The 16,657-nt window shown below is 33.7% G+C and overlaps 1 protein-coding gene across 2 annotated transcripts in view; it reads right to left on the bottom strand.

Moving 5' to 3' along the window:
- Positions 1 to 214: 214 nt before the first annotated feature.
- Positions 215 to 16,657, bottom strand: part of LOC123564382 (protein phosphatase 1 regulatory subunit 36-like) — a 78,766-nt gene continuing 62,323 nt past the window's right edge. Inside the window, exons 7-17 of one of the 2 annotated variants that reach the window (XM_053517581.1) lie at positions 14,590 to 14,610; positions 11,993 to 12,133; positions 10,543 to 10,585; positions 10,132 to 10,214; positions 9,443 to 9,498; positions 7,818 to 7,917; positions 7,622 to 7,651; positions 7,099 to 7,173; positions 5,807 to 5,893; positions 3,526 to 3,671; positions 215 to 1,283 (exon numbers count right to left, since the gene is read on the bottom strand). In XM_053517581.1, coding sequence (XP_053373556.1) covers positions 1,216 to 1,283; positions 3,526 to 3,671; positions 5,807 to 5,893; positions 7,099 to 7,173; positions 7,622 to 7,651; positions 7,818 to 7,917; positions 9,443 to 9,498; positions 10,132 to 10,214; positions 10,543 to 10,585; positions 11,993 to 12,133; positions 14,590 to 14,610 — 850 coding nt within the window. In that variant the 3' untranslated portion in view covers positions 215 to 1,215. The remainder of the gene's footprint in view (positions 1,284 to 3,525; positions 3,672 to 5,806; positions 5,894 to 7,098; positions 7,174 to 7,621; positions 7,652 to 7,817; positions 7,918 to 9,442; positions 9,499 to 10,131; positions 10,215 to 10,542; positions 10,586 to 11,992; positions 12,134 to 14,589; positions 14,611 to 16,657) is intronic. The other variant, XM_053517583.1, reaches the window with a different exon arrangement.

Below are 16,657 nucleotides of genomic sequence, written 5' to 3'. Positions count from 1 at the left end.
AGATATGCGCTATTCCAATATAGTCCCCATAAACTTTTTATCAGGGGTTGGAAGAAGTCCCATGATATTTAGGTATGAATTTTATCTCTACAGTAATCTGTCACAATCAAGTCATTTGGAATAATACAAGAGATCTTTATAGGCCTTGCAAGTGGCACATTAAAGAATCTTCCACTTGTTTCTCTGAATTGGCTTCCAAAAAAACAAAACAACATTTTATACATAAAAGTTTAATTAAAACAAAACTCATAATTTGACAATATAAACAGTGAAGTTTGGCCACTATGAAATGCATTCCTAGACCTGTAATTTCAAGTGCAATATACGGTACAAACATAGTTTACACCACTTTCTTAAGGAACTAAGTGATCATAATGGAAAAACATTTCAAGAAATGATATGCAGATGATTTCTTGGATGTCCCTGTTTATTTTATTGGCAACAGATCAGCTTGTGAGATACTGATAATGGCCATCATCAGGTAACAAGTGTGTTAGCCAATAGAGATAATTGTGTGTAATAGGTACCAGTGTGCCAAGTCATTATCTTGTTCATTATAAGTGGTGAATAGTCAATTGGTCAATTCATTTTCATCTATTCTAAATGTATCCTGTGGCATCTGGTCAATTTGTTATTGTTCCATTCCTAATGTTGCAGCAATTACAACTATGATATATTACGACATGTAAATAGATATATTTCTCTGCGTAAAACATTATTGCTAATTGTGATTGTATTATATTCTCTTTGACTATCTGCTGACTACTTGCTGACTGCTTGCATGACCATAAACTGGGAAAAAATCAAATATATAAGAATAGTACCATATAGGTTTTGTTAATGAATCTTATGATCAAAAAATCATGAACAATAGTTTTATTGAACCATTAATTTTATAAAAAAACAGACCAAAATTGATGCTAGACTGTTGTAAAAGGAAACATGGACACACATGTTTATTATCTTGGCAGGAGAGCAACACTGCCCATTGTTATATATTGATGATAGGTGTTTATAAAAAATATCTTAAATGCAACAAGTGAAATACTATTTTATCACAGACAATAAAATGTAGGACGGACCCTTAGAGAACTCTTGAGTGAAGGTATGATTTACCCTTACGCTAACAACATTGGGAATGATCAAAATTCAGTCATATTCTTTTTTCTTCTACATGTTTTTCCCTCTTTAAGCATATCAAATATTAAAACTGCTTTAGTCCTCAGTGAAGGCATCAGTCACTGCCTCTGATACTGCTGTCTGGGTACGACTCATTCCTCTCTCTGAAAAATAAAAACATATGAAGTGCTTTCATATGCCAATGTTTGGTTCAACTAGTCTATAACAGTTTTTCATTCATATATTATTCACGGTGTATATGCATATCATATCCCTCTCTGTGGAAAATGAGAAAACGGATCCCTCTCTGTTCGCGCACAGGACACTCTTTATGCAAACAATAAACTCTAACGTCAGTGAGCTCGGAAAATTGAAATTTTTGTCCTAAACATGTATTTGTGCATAAAAAATATATGAACTACGGAATGACGTAGCTATGTACCATTGCTTTTTTATCGTTACATTCGTTTTCTCAGTTGACACAAGTCCAAACGAAGATTGAATGTAGCCGGAGCTCCTGGCTAGGATGAACATCGTGCGATGTTTATGAAACTTACACACAACTTTCCTTGGATATAGCAAGTATCTAATACCTTAGATGTGAAGCCGTTGATCCCATCTTATTTATAAATACAGAATATATGATTATTTACACCATATTTCCTTAAAAACGCTCTACTTTCGATTTCGTTAATGCATGGGATCCCTCTCAGTTGGCTCAATTTTGCCTCACAGGATCCCTCTTGACTCTCTGCACATGGCACGGGAACCCTCTCGGACACAATTAATTTTCTATCGACACCGGTGCCCTCTCAATTTAACTTCAGTGTTAGAGTTATGAGATGGTGTTTGTATTTAAAAGCACCACAATAATTATAGGTTATTAGCTATGCACGAGTTTTGCAGCGGAAATAGATTGCACGACTTTTGGAGCGCAATATATTTTCGCTAAAGAACGAGTGCATATTTGCCGATGCAAATATGATAACCTTTTAATTACATACGCATACAATGTAATGTAACTACTATAAATTTGTTCAATAGTCTGGATAAGATTGACAATACTGAACTAAATAAAAAAATTAATGCCACGACACACACTCAATTACGTCACGCATCCGATATGAAAGTCAGGCGTCAGTGAATGGAAAAATATAGAGATTTCCGGTACAGACTTGTGTGTCCGGGCAGACGGGGGTTTGTTATAGTACAGATGTGTCGCTGGACGCCCCCTTTTCAGAATAGCTATGCATGAATGGCTCTCTTTGTATCAAATCAAATTATACAAATTTGCGTTTAAAAGGTACTTGAGTATCACTAACGTATAGGTAAATTTGATAATAAAATTCAAATATGCATGTTATGTGAAATTGCTGATTTATTTTCAATTTAAAAGCATATTAAGGGAAGTAAAAACACCATGATCTATTTCCCTTAGAAACAGATGTTGCTTTCAATAAGATACCATCTCAAAATTCTAACAATGAAGTTGAGAGGGCACCAGTGCCTACAGAATATTTTGTTGAAGAGGGTTCCTGTGCAGAGTGCAGAGAGTCAAGAGGGGTCCTGTGAGATAAAATTGCACCGACTGAGAGGGATCCCGTGCATTAACGAAATCGAAAGTAGAGCGTTTTTAAGGAAACATGATGAAAATAACCACATAAAGTGTATTTACAAGTAAGATTGGATCAACGACTTCACATCTAAGGTACTAGATATTTGCTATATTCAAGAAAAGTCGTATTTAAGTTTCATAAACATTGCACGATGTTCATCCAAGCCAGTTTCTCTGGCTACATTCCATCTTCGTTTGGACTTGTGTCAACTGATAAAACAAATGTAACTATAAAAAAGCAATGGTATATAGCTACGTCATTCCGTGGTTCATATATTTTTTATGCACAAAAATGTGTTTAGGACGAAAATTTCGATTTTCCTAGCTCCCTGACGTTGGAGTTCATTGTTTGCACAAAGAGTGTCCTGTGTGCGAACAGCCAGGGGTCCGTTTTCTCATTTTTCACAGAGAGGGATCCGACATACACCGTGTTATTCTACAGAACTTGGAAGATGAATGTTGGAACTTTTTTAAGCTTTTGTAACATCTTTGTTTTGAATGTATCCTCCAAAACAATCCTGAAGGGATATTTTCACTTGTAAATTTCAGACATTTTTGCCCACCAAGTTTAGAATCAATTTATTGAAAGATTATTTTAAAACTTCCAGGATATCTTACTTAGGTTAAAGCAACATAATAATATGGAAAAAAAAAGAAACAAGAGCTGTCACTATTAAATACGAAATTTGGATCTAATGTTTTAAACATAAAAGTGATAATAGGTGTGTTCTTATCCGCTGGAAAAGAAACTACTTAAGGTAATTACTAGTTACAAAGAAATAAAGTATTACCAGTTTGAGGTTTTTCTGTGGCAGTGTCATCAGCAGGTTTCTGTTCTCCCTCCTCCCCTTCATTATCCTCGTCCTCATTCTCCGCCCCCATTGGTGACAGTGTGACTGGGTTGTACTGGCTTAGGAAGTCACCCAATATACCAATCCTGTATATAAGTATTTTACAGTTTCAAATTTCGCTTTAATTTACTTTACTTGCATGGAAAACCTGTTTTTTGAAGAAGTCACTATATAAAATAATTATCACATTAATAAATGGGCTAAATTTGTATGACATGTTGATCATTGAATGAATAAAAACAGTCCATACAATATGTACATGTCCACTTCATGCTGATCATATGTACCAAGCTTTAATTGAACTGGATGAAAACTGTAGAAAAAGTGAAGACACAATGTACAGATGTATTTGTAATATGGCAGACAAAAAGAAGGCATAACTCAAACAAGAGGACCATGATGGTCCTGAATCGCTCACCTCTTCCCACATGACCAAGTTTTGAGTATGACGTCGTTTTTTCTATTATTTGACATAGTGACCTAGTTTTTGAGCTCATGTGACCCAGTTTTGAACTTGACCTAGATATTATCAAGATAAAAATTCTAACCAATTTTCATGAAGATCCACTGAAAAATATGGCCTCTAGAGAGGTCACAAGGTTTTTCTATTTTTATACCTACTGGCCTAGTTTTTGACCGCACGTGACCCAGTTTTGAAATTGACCTAGATATCATCAAGGTGAACATTCAGATCAATTTTCATGAAGATCCATTGAAAAATATGTCCTCTAGAGAGGTCAAAAGATTTTTCTAATTTTAGACCTACTGACCTAGTTTTTAACCACAGTTGACTCAGTTTCAAACTTGACCTAGATATCATCAAGGTGAACATTCAGACCAATTTTCATACAGATCCCATGAAAAGTATGGCCTCTAGAGAGGTCACAAGGTTTTTTTATTATTTGACCTACTGACCTAGTTTTTTAAGGCACATGACCCAGTTTCGATCTTGACCTAGATATCATCAAGGTGAACATTCAGACCAATTTTCATGAAGATCCATTCAAGGGTATGGCCTCTAGAGAGGTCACAAGGTTTTTCTATTTCAAGACCTACTGACCTAGTTTTTGATCGCAGTTGACCCAGTTTCAAACTTGACCTATATATCATCAAGATAAACATTCAGACCAACTTTCATACAGATCCCATGAAAAATATGGCCTCTAGAGAGGTCACAACGTTTTTTCATTATTTGACCAACTGACCTACTTTTTGAAGGCACGTGACCCACTTTCGAACTTGACTTAGATATCATCAAGAACATTCTGACCAATTTTTATGGAGATCCATTCACAAGTATGGCCTCTAGAGAGGTCACAAGGTTTTTCTATTTTTAGATCTACTGACCTAGTTTTTGACCGCACATGACCCTGCTTCAAACTTGACCTAGATATCATCAAGATGAACATTCAGACCAACTTTCATACAGATGCCATGAAAAATATGGCCTTTAGAGAGGTCACAAGGTTTTTCTATTATTTGACCTACTGACCTAGTTTTTGATGGCACGTGACCCACTTTCGAACTTGACCTAGATATCATCAAGATGAACATTCAGACCAACTTTCATACAGTTCCCATGAAAAATATGGCCTCTAGAGAGGTCACAAGGTTTTTCTATTATTTGACCTACTGACCTAGTTTTTGAAGGCACGTGAACCACTTTCAAACTTGACCTAGATATCATCAAGGCGAACATTCTGACCAATTTTCATGAAGATCTTGTGAAATATATGGCCTCTAGAGAGGTCACAAGGTTTTTCTGTTTTTAGACCCACTGACCTAGTTTTTAATGGCACATGACCCAGTTTCGTTCTTGACCTAGATATCATCAAGGTGAACATTCTGGCCAATTTTCATGAAGATCTTGTGAAATATATGGCCTCTAGAGAGGTCACAAGGTTTTTCTATTTTTAGACCTACTGACCTAGTTTTTAAAGGCACGTGACCCAGTTTCGCGATCACAAAAGCTCACCTTGTCACTTTGTGACAGGTGAGCTAAAAATGAGTGTCTAGCATAAATGTGTATATCCATTTCATGTTAATGACATATATCTAGTTTCATGTGAAATGGATGAAAACTAGAGAAGTTGAAAACACAAGAAAGTGTGATGGACAGACGATATGATGGACAAACAGTTTAAACACTAAATGTTCCCAGGTCTTCTTTACCAGATGTGTAAAAAGAAATTACAAAAATGAGATCAATGAAGTAGCATACTTGAAGTTTCTTTTGTCAATCATGAAGATTGTTTTGTTTGGATCCTCTTCTTCATCCTCATTTTCATGGTCCACCTTACCAAGTAAACTGTAAATATTGTAACAGAGTTACCTAGGAATCAGTAAAGTGTACATATTGTAACAGAGTTACCTAGGAATCAATAAATATTGTAACAGAACCAGTAAATATTGTAATAGAGTTACCTAGGAATCAGTAAATATTGTAACAGAGTTACCTAGGAATCAGTAAATAGTGTAACAGAGTTACCTAGGAATCAGTATAAATTGTAACAGAGTTACCTAGGAATCAGAAAATAGTGTAACAGGGTTACCTAGGAATCAGTAAATATTGTAACAGAGTTACCTAGGAATCAGTAAATAGTGTAACAGAGTTACCTAGGAATCAGTATAAATTGTAACAGAGTTACCTAGGAATCAGTAAATAGTGTAACAGGGTTACCTAGGAATCAGTAAATATTGTAACAGAGTTATCCAGCAGACTGTATATATTTTCCCTGTTAGCTGTATATATCGTTACTCTTTAACTATATATATCTTGTAGCAGTCACAAAAGGTTTTCAGGATAAACCAGAAGTAAACATTTACAGATTTGGTGTAATACAATAAACAGAGTGTAACTGTATCCATGTTCAATGAACTACAGATATGTACAAAGTTTCTTTTATCAAGAATTAAATAACCCATGATGATTCGACAATTCAAAGGAATTCTTGTTTAACCAATAGTTTTTCTATGTATTGCAATGTACAGGTAGTTTCTTTCAGTTACTAAACATCTTTTACAAATCAATCCGACAAACACTCAATTTTTTCCAGTGAACAAATAAAATGAGCCGTGCCATGAGAAAACCAACATAGTGGGTTTGCGACCAGCATGGATCCAGACCAGCCTGCGCATCCGCGCAGTCTGGTCAGGCTCAATGCTGTTCGCTTTTATAGCCTATTGGAATTGGAGAAACTGTTAGCGAACAGCATGGATCCTGACCAGACTGCGCGGATGCGCAGGCTGGTCTGGATCCATGCTGGTCGCAAACCCACTATGTTGGTTTTCCCATGGCACGGCTCAAATATAAATAACCATCCCCAGTAAATAGTTACTACAGAATCAAAATCACTGTACACAGCTTGACAATAAAACCACTTTTTATATGATATTTGTAAAGTGTAAAAAATTAAACTTCATTTCAATATTAGATTAATAACAGTTATCATTAAATTATTGTCATAAAATTTACAGAATAAGAAAAAAAAAAATCCAGGAGCCTAAACTTACTTGCGTGTTTTGAATAACCAATGAGCTTCTTCTTTAGGTGAAGGCAGTATTGCTACAATGGCGGGGGATCTCTGACTGGAGAAACATAGTTGTTAAAGTTTAATGTATATCATATCTTAAAGTTGAGAATTAAAAAAAATAAATAAACAGAAAATATAGATCTAACACAAATGTCTTTCCATACAGAGTTTATTCAAAATGTTTCATTTAATCAATGATGCAAGACACAAATATAATATTCTTTTTATCATATATGTAAGCTTCTATTGTAACAACGAAATTTCTTCTTTCTTTACATATTATAGACAGAGTTAATTTGACCAATGTCTCCTATACTTAAATCAATGTCAATGTCAAAATGTTATTACAAAAAGTCATTAGGGTCACACCAAAATTACGTAATGACTTTTTCACTCACATGATGTCAAACATGTAACAAAGAAATTCTTATAAATATTAACAGAATACATTGATTTCTCTCAAAATAACAAATCTTAACCCAGTAGTATATCTTTGTACTTACTGTATAATAGATTTGATAGCTGGCCTTTTCCTGAAATAAAAAAAACAACAGAACTTATCGTTATAAACAAAAGCATGATTTCATCACACACCCAAACATAACAATCACGATTTGACGTATTTTTAATTAATCATCAAAGCTCGATGTTGCTATGTAATTCTAATCTTCCAATTAGTATTTCTATAAATCAACCTACGGGTGTAGTCTTCTGTACTCAGCAGGTGTAATTTTCTTCTCAACTTTGATTTCTTTCTTTCCTTCTCCAGACTTTTCATCTTTTTTCTCTGTTTCTTTTTCTGGAAATGATAACTAATTTTTACAACTGACGATGAATATACCATCAGAGCTGGTAATATAGCCTGCCTAGTAGTACAGGACCAAGGATGTTGCCACTGAAAATACCTGGCTCCAGATAACATGTGAGGATTTTACAGAGCATCTGACCCCTATGTAAATAAAGCCAAAGAGCAAGAAATGTTGGCCTTGAGAAGTTTGATCAACCATTAAGCAATACATAAAGGAATTTTATATGAATATTCATAACTTACATTCAAGAGGTAACTATTTAATACCATACTGGTATCTTTTTACCAAACTTTCTTACACATAACAACTTGTGCTATATTATGTATGTCGTATTTCCACTAAGTGCTCCTGCTGATACGTGTGGCATTAATTTTTTTAAACTGTATCTCTATATTGAAAAATAGGTTAAACTCACTGTGATTTACTGTTTTATTGTGCAGTATAATAATTAATAGTACCCTTCCTATTTTGTGAAATAAAACATTGTGGCGAGACTGGAGACTATCGCTTTATGGTAAGACTACATGCATTGACTGAGACACATAAATTTACTTCATTAATATTCTAACCAGCCACACAGTCTTTTCTGATTATAGATATTAATTATGGTCCAAAAATATTTTGATTATTTAGCATATATCAACGTCTTAAGTGCATCATATTATTGGATAAATGGCTATATAATGCTCTCAAGTTTTATGTCCAACACCATAAAGCTATTAGCTATTATCAAAATGCAGAAGAAAGCATTTCATACAACATTTTGAATTGATAAAACATGAGTTGGCATAATCAGAAACCATGAATTCAATAATTTTTTTTATCTCATTGTGCACTATGGTGGTTATTTGCAAATTTTAATATATCTAGTCTGTATATACATAAATAAATAAACAAACAAATAACCAGATATTATGTAAGAGAGTATGTAACCTTTATGTTTATAGACACATATACCCAATTCATTTGTGAGGAACATTTAAATCATTTTAAAAAGGTCTGTTCATTCTCTTTCTTTTAATGAGTGTACTGCCATAAGGTATTCAAGTTGATTCCAGCTATTATAACATTTAAAAGAAATATAAATTTCAAAGCCTTGACATATCATCTTTACTATGGTATTTACAGGAAAATATGTATACTATGTAATGAGTTTTTACTATTTTATGCTTAGATCTAATATTATAATCATTGTTATGTCTTATTTTTTGGAATCAAATAAATCTTTCTACAGAAATTGAACTGTTGTAAATTCTGCAAAATCATTAAAGCCACTTTATAATCCGCAAATCTTTATGAATCTTTTCACAAATCTTTTGACACTTCCATTTTTTTTTATTTCATTCATATAAAGCACTCTTGCATTATACAAAGGTTTATTACAAATAATGCTTGATGGAATCTGCAGTTAAGCTATCAATTAAATGCAGACATCTTAGATCCCATCATATTTGTAGTTTGTATTATTTGTAATTAGTAAACAAAGTCAATGAAGTAGATTTATGGGTACTTTACCTTCAGGCGCGTTCTTCACTCTGATTGCAGGATTGAATGTATCTGATCTCAACATCCTAGAAGTATGAAAATGACATTCTCTAGCTAACAAATTGTGCTGCTCTAAATGTATGTTTTTATGTAGTAAAATGCTTGGAACTTATATGAATACATTCTACATGCCTGCAATCTACATACTACAAAATTGTTTCAGATCAAATTACAGTTTACTTGCCATTAATCTCATTTTCTGCAAATAAGAATTAATGGAGTACCATATCTATTTCTGAGAGGCAGCATTTACCAAATAAATAGCTGACTTAGCAACAACATTATGCTTAGAAGAGCATGTGTTCATCCATTTCCTATGTTGCATATATTATATAGCGCCTACTGCTTAAATGTCAACGTCTATGTGTAAAGTTTTAAATTCTTTCGTACAAGTTCTACCGAGATGGCGGCTTACATAAAAAGCAGAGTCAAGCATGGATGCAGACACCAAAGAACAATTGGTCATGAGTACAACAGCTTTTCTCATGTTTCTAACTGTTAAGCTCAAAATGTAGCCGATATGGGCACTTTTATGTCTGTTTAATGTAGCATCAGACCATCCCAAACCTAATAAAATTATAGATAATATTTTATTATCTACACAATCACAATAAAATATACAACTAAGACCATTCAGAGCAATAGTCTAAAACTTTTACCTGCCCACTTCTTTTCTGACAGCTTCAAAATCCTTCCGCCTAAATGTGATCCATACAACAAACGTACAGAAGGAATACAGTGTCTGAAATAAGACAAGTAATTATGGGACCTTTCCTATAAACCACCCATCTTCTAGTCGAATAAATATAGTAATTCTAATTTTTTGTTTAGAGTATATTTTAGCTGAAAAATGTCATCAATTCAAAATGTTTTCTAAGGAAGTATAACTGTAAAGCTTTTCTAATATTTAATTTCCCATAACACATTTCTGATACAAAATTTCTTGTATCATTTCATAGTTATAATCAGAAAACTTGAAAGTACCCAAGAAACACCAAAAGCATGTGTAAGAAAGAACATATATATTTTTCTGTAACATTTGAAAGAGAGATAGCAATGAAGACACTCACCTCAAACATGGCCCTGTCCTTGTCTGTAGATGACACTCGGGATCTGTAAATTACACAACATATATAACACATATTGCAAGGTCTGCACTATCAGGTTTGTGATGTGCACTTCGATATTAGCTGAATTGTCTATGAGGAAATATTCTCCTCACATAATAAACTCATGAAAATTGAGGAGCACAAGTCTGATTCTCTGAAGTCACCTTGAAGATCAGATGTATTTATCTTAATATGTATAAGTGAGCACAACTGACACAAAAGTTTTCGTAAAATATATCACTTTCCTTTATATGCAAACAGATTATTTTATCAACAAACAAGAGCTGTTGGAGGGTAGCATTGTTCTTGTGTATTCAAATGCCTCGTCAATAAAAAACAGTTAACTGAATGTATACTAAAGTAAAAACAAGGAAAAAGAAAAAAAACTAAGTTATGTAACCAAACAGTAAGTACTGCATGTACATTCATCACAGAGATCATAATTATGTCAAATTTTTTAATCCATTCTTACAAGACTTAGTGGTAACTGAGGTTACTTGCATACATATAAAAACTTAACTAAACATTGCTCAGTCAAAAAAGGGGCATAACTTTGAAAGGATGCATAGCAGAGTTATGGAACCTATGCACAGCATGTCAGACATTCACAGTGAACAAGTGTGTGAACTTTCAATCCAGTCCTATCAGTGGTAACTGAGATACCAGTTCACATATATTATAACACTTAACCAAGATGAAAACAGACATAACTTTGTAGAAAAGCAAATCAACAGTTATAGAAACTGTGCAATATGTCAGGTCATCACAGTGAACAAGTGTTGTTACTGAAATTCTACCAGCTTACATCTAAAAAATTATCCACAGTGGGATAGGAATCCCAGACACCAAAGCTGAGGCTGATGCTAATGCATGGGTGAGTGCAAATGCTCTGCAACTTGAAAACTTCCAAGTAGTTGTGCTGATAAGTTATGAAAATGAACAAAAATTTTATCCTGATAACTGAGTAAATTAAATTACTAATTGGCTAAAACTGCATGTGGACAATAATCATTTTGCATACCAACAAATAGGCTTGTTCTAGATATCTGAATGAAGTAGATTATACTGATGCCAAATGACATTATGTTGATGTTCCTTAAGGTCAACACAAGCACACTGCACCAAAACAAGATATGTTAATGAGGTAGATATACTTACAGCCCACAATGTTCCTTAAATCCAACACAAGAACACACTGCACCCAAACAAGATAATTATGTTAATGAGGTAGATATACTTACAGCCCACATGACATTATGGTGTTATTCCTTAAAGCCAACACAAGAACATACTGCACCAAAACAAGATATGTTAATGAGCAGATATACTTACAGCCCACGTTGTTCCTTAAATCCAGCACAAGAACACACTGCACCCAAACAAGATATGTTACTGAGTTAGATATACTTACAGCCCACATGACATATGGTGTTGTTCCTCTAGTCCTAGGCCTAACACAAGAACACAGTAAGCTCGTCCTAGATATTTTTCTGCAGCTTGCAATTTGACCAAAGAATCAGCATAAGCTTGTTTCTCTGACAGACTTGGTTCACTGGAAAAACAAATACAGAATTGTTATAATCAGTTCATCCCTGATGAAAGCGAAGTACTTAAAGTGTCCACAGGCAAGTCCTTTAAGTTATCATTAGCTTTATTTGTACTTCAGTTTTCTTCTTTCGTATTTTATTTTCTGACAGTATCAAGCCTATCTATAGTTAATTTTCAATTTTTCAAACCAATGGCTGGTTCCCTACACTCAGGGATGTGTTTCCTTGTGTGTATAACTGCACAGATCACAATACCGTCAGTTAAATATAACAAAGAAAATATATTGACAAGCATATTTAATAAAAGAGAAACTTTTTTCTTAGAAGTCATTGAGCAGTCAGAGCCTGATTAACAGTCTTTTTATAATGGTGCATTACTATGACATTAACACAATGTCCAACTTGTGTTATTATTGGACTTATTCTAACAGAAATTTGGCACACACTCTGACTTAACACGGAATATATTATGCTGCCAATTTTTATCTGCCAAAAACATTGAATCACAAAAAACTAAGAGGAAATTGGTTAAGAACAACTCAATAACATGATGTTGGTGAGCTGTCAGTGTTTTTTTTCTCTCTAGGGCTGAAATAGATGGCAGAGGACAAGCTGGGGAGTGAGAGCAAGAGGTAGAGGTGGGATCCATTCAAATAATACAATCCAACGGTCTGTCTGAGTTCATTTGAAACTGCAGTATTATGCAGGGAAACATGCATGTTAAAATCATTTGAATTATGTATGGTATTTCATAACCATGCACTTTATTTCCAAAAAATATTCTTTTAATAGAATCTACAATATATATATATAAGACCTTGGAAAAACACTTCTACATAACTAAAACAAATAACAATTGTCAGAATGGTTTTCATTTATGCATGTATCACATGATAATATTCAACAATAAAATAATACAATACTATAAAAACTTAATTAGTTTTTCTCACTTTTACATGACTATAATTGTGTATTACAGCATTGTTCACGTGCCAATTTTCACACAACATAAAGTTACAAATAGATCCTACTGCACAATATGTACAATACATCACGTCCACCATACTGCATTCACAATATGCATTTATTTTAGTCACATTAAGGTGCATTCAGTACAATAATTTTACTGTTCTACAAACAAATTATTAAACACTAAAAGACTCCAGTATTTGATATTTCCTACTATTTTTTCATCAGCCAATTAATTAACTTTTTATTGATAATTTGAAAGAAAACTTCAGTCTCCAGTTCAGTTGATATGAAATTACTATTAACCAGTGTCAACATGTCCTATTTCTTGTATGAAGAATGACTTAATTTCCCAAAGGAGTCACCTTTCATCTACTTAAGACATATCTGAGCTTTAATATGTAGAAGGCTGAACTTCTAATTGCAATGCACACATTCTCATTCCACTGCCAGAATGATGACTTAGCAGTAGAGATTCTACTTTCCCTCTAGTCTTTAATTCAATAAAATTCATGATGAATATGTACTCTATAAAAGACAAATTCTTGGACAAAATGGGCTCGTTCAATATTTATTACAACAGTATTTTCACACACAGATTACAACAGAACAAGCTGAAATCATGGTTACAGTTACATAAGTGGAAACACTTCTCTTCAAAGAGGGAATTCTCCAGACATGTCTTCAAACACATGGCTTGGATCACATGCATCGATATAACAATATGATAGGTAATTTAATAAGCTATATATTGGCATTTTACATTATCCTAGACACATGTTTATTGTTAAATCAAGCTTTTTCTAAGGAAATTCGCAAAGTACCAAAATAGATCAGACAATATTACAGCTAGAGGAAATGGACTACAGTAATGGAACTGCAACAATACATAAATACAAATTCATTTCTTAGAAATACAATATTATACAAATTCAATTTCTCTGCCATAACAAATATGTTTATCTAATTTGCAAATTTACAAGATCTGATATTGATGACAGGGATTCTCTAAGGAGAAATTGGAATTGGATTTAGACTGTACCAGGGCAGGAAGCTTCCAATAGACATAAATGATTGGTGTCTCACACATACAACCCCATTTCATTCCTAATGGGAATGCTACATTATGTATTTAGGAATATTTACTACTGGTATATATCAAACAATCAGACTTTAACATGCTCCAAGGCCAATATATCAAGCATCATGCAGAGTGAACATGGCTGTAGAAAATAAACATTTCTAAATGCAAATCTTACAGCATTACTTCCTTTAAAGCCTACTGAAACTATTAATCAAAAGATATTAAAATAACTTTAAAAAAATAGTTCTTTGAATCACACATATTAGTCTGAAATTTTATTCAGCCATTTTTAAAATGTCAAAATTATCTCAAATACAAAAATATAAATGATTCCAAGAAATGTGTTTTTTTTACAGCCTTTTTTTATGTACAATAGAATCAGTGCATCATAATACTGTGTATTCATACCGCACTTCTGATGTCTTAGCCCTGAAAAAGTAAACAATTTCATATGAAAAATGAGCAGTTTCCTATACCTGAGAAGCCCCGACTTTTTGCCCTTGCATGAAGGATCTGACAGTGCTAAATATAAGAGAGAAACAAACTGTAAGTCAGTATCTGTTACCTAACAACCTGTTGTTTTCAAAGAAGATACCAATCTGCACTCTAACTGATGTCCTACAGATCTCTGCTAGTTCAAGCAGACTGTAAGGACAAGGTCATTATAATGTCTATCAGTGTGTAGAAAACATCAGGACAAGTTTCAGCACAGTCTGCTTATTTAAATAGTAATCAATGCTGACAGACAGGTAAGTGTTAAGACAATCATTTCTATCAGTATTTGCTAAAACCTTGCCTGAATTTTACTATATTGATGCTTACTGAATTCTGCCTGTTCTATAAAATTAGAGCAAGACAGGTGTAAAAGTTAGAGATTAAGCTACAGTGATGTACAGAGATGTATGCTTCAGATGAGTAAGAAATAAATGAATAAAGACAGTCTGTGTGACTAACTGAATTACATCTAACATTGATCAACAGTTTTAGTCTCTCTGATGATAATAAACTGTAATAATAGAAACAGAATTCTAAGAAATATTGACTGCAGGTGCATTCATTCAGATGCAAAGTCTACATTTAGGTGAAGGTCATGAAAAGGTACATTTAATTTGTCAGGATCACAAAATATAGGTATTTGATTCTTTCAAAGCTAAAAACAGATATTCAATATATCATCTTGATGTAAAGAATAAGGAAACACAAATGAGTGTAAATGATGAGATGTTAAAGTTTTCGAACAAATCCATTACTTGAAAAACTTTTAATGAGCAAGCACTGCTAAACATATAATATACACTTCCTTAAATTTCAATGGGCCAATGAATCAATTTTGTTCAGACAGAGAGATTAAAGCAGACCCACACAGACAGCTGTGCAACTCTGATGGTATGAAAAGGAATGGCAATTAAGGCTCTAAAAGCAAGCTCTCTCTTTGCTATACAGTATTATCAAGGATAATACTTGCTTATCTTGAAATCGCTTTTAGCCTAGTTCTTCAGCTGAAATACTAGAAACAGACAAACAATTCTTTTAATCTGGGTCATTTTCACTAAAATGTGATAACAGGTCATACTATAAAATTGAACAACAAAAAACTTCAAAGATTAAAGTTTTGGCATAAAACGTTTTTCCAGGGCTGCTAAGGAATTATGAGGAGTGTTTCTGTAATCTGCCAGCTGTCTTTCTTGCACTTTACCTGAGGAGATAATCCAGCAGTAGATCAGTTGGCTGATAATCCCTATCTTACATAAATCTGTGTAATTCATAAACCTTGTATCATGGACCCCAGGCGCACCACCTAAAACCACATACCTGCTGCTTGGAATTTGGTGGAACAAAGCTTTAGGACACTCAAGCGGAAATGAATAATGTTCAATAATATAAAGCCACACCCATGAAGACATTCTGATCAAGCAGATTAAACCATGACTTGCACTGTTTTATCACAGTTTTTAAAAAAGCTACTTATAACTTATTATAAAAGCTAAATTTTAGTTGCACTACATGGAATATTAGCAAACATCTGACTTTTATTTTTCAAGATATTTGGAAAACAATTGCATACATAGTGAAAACAAGAACAACACTTAGTCTATGTCTTACATATCATAAATCAACAACTTGTTCTATCACTTGGAAGTCATTTGAGCCACACCATGAGAAAACCAACATAGTGCATTTGCGACCAGCATGGATCCAGACCAGCCTGCGCATCTGCGCAGTCTGGGCAGGATCCATGCTGTTTGCTTTCAAAGCCTATTGCAATTTAAGAAACCGTTAGCGAACAGCATGGATTCAAACCAGCCTGCGCATCTGCGCAGTTTGGTCAGGATCCATGCTGGTCGCAAATGCACTATGTTGGTTTTCTCATGGTGCGGCTCATTTCATTATTGAATCCATAACATCAAAAAGACATTAAGCATGGCCAATCCGACAGCTGAAGCTTTGGAATTATTATTCTGAAGAGGCTGTAATG

Source organism: Mercenaria mercenaria, chromosome 1, assembly GCF_021730395.1.
Source record: "Mercenaria mercenaria strain notata chromosome 1, MADL_Memer_1, whole genome shotgun sequence".
In the NCBI taxonomy this organism is placed as follows: domain Eukaryota; kingdom Metazoa; phylum Mollusca; class Bivalvia; order Venerida; family Veneridae; genus Mercenaria; species Mercenaria mercenaria.
The sequence above is the reverse complement of the archived record's forward strand: the minus strand, read 5'-3'. Positions and strand labels throughout refer to the sequence as shown.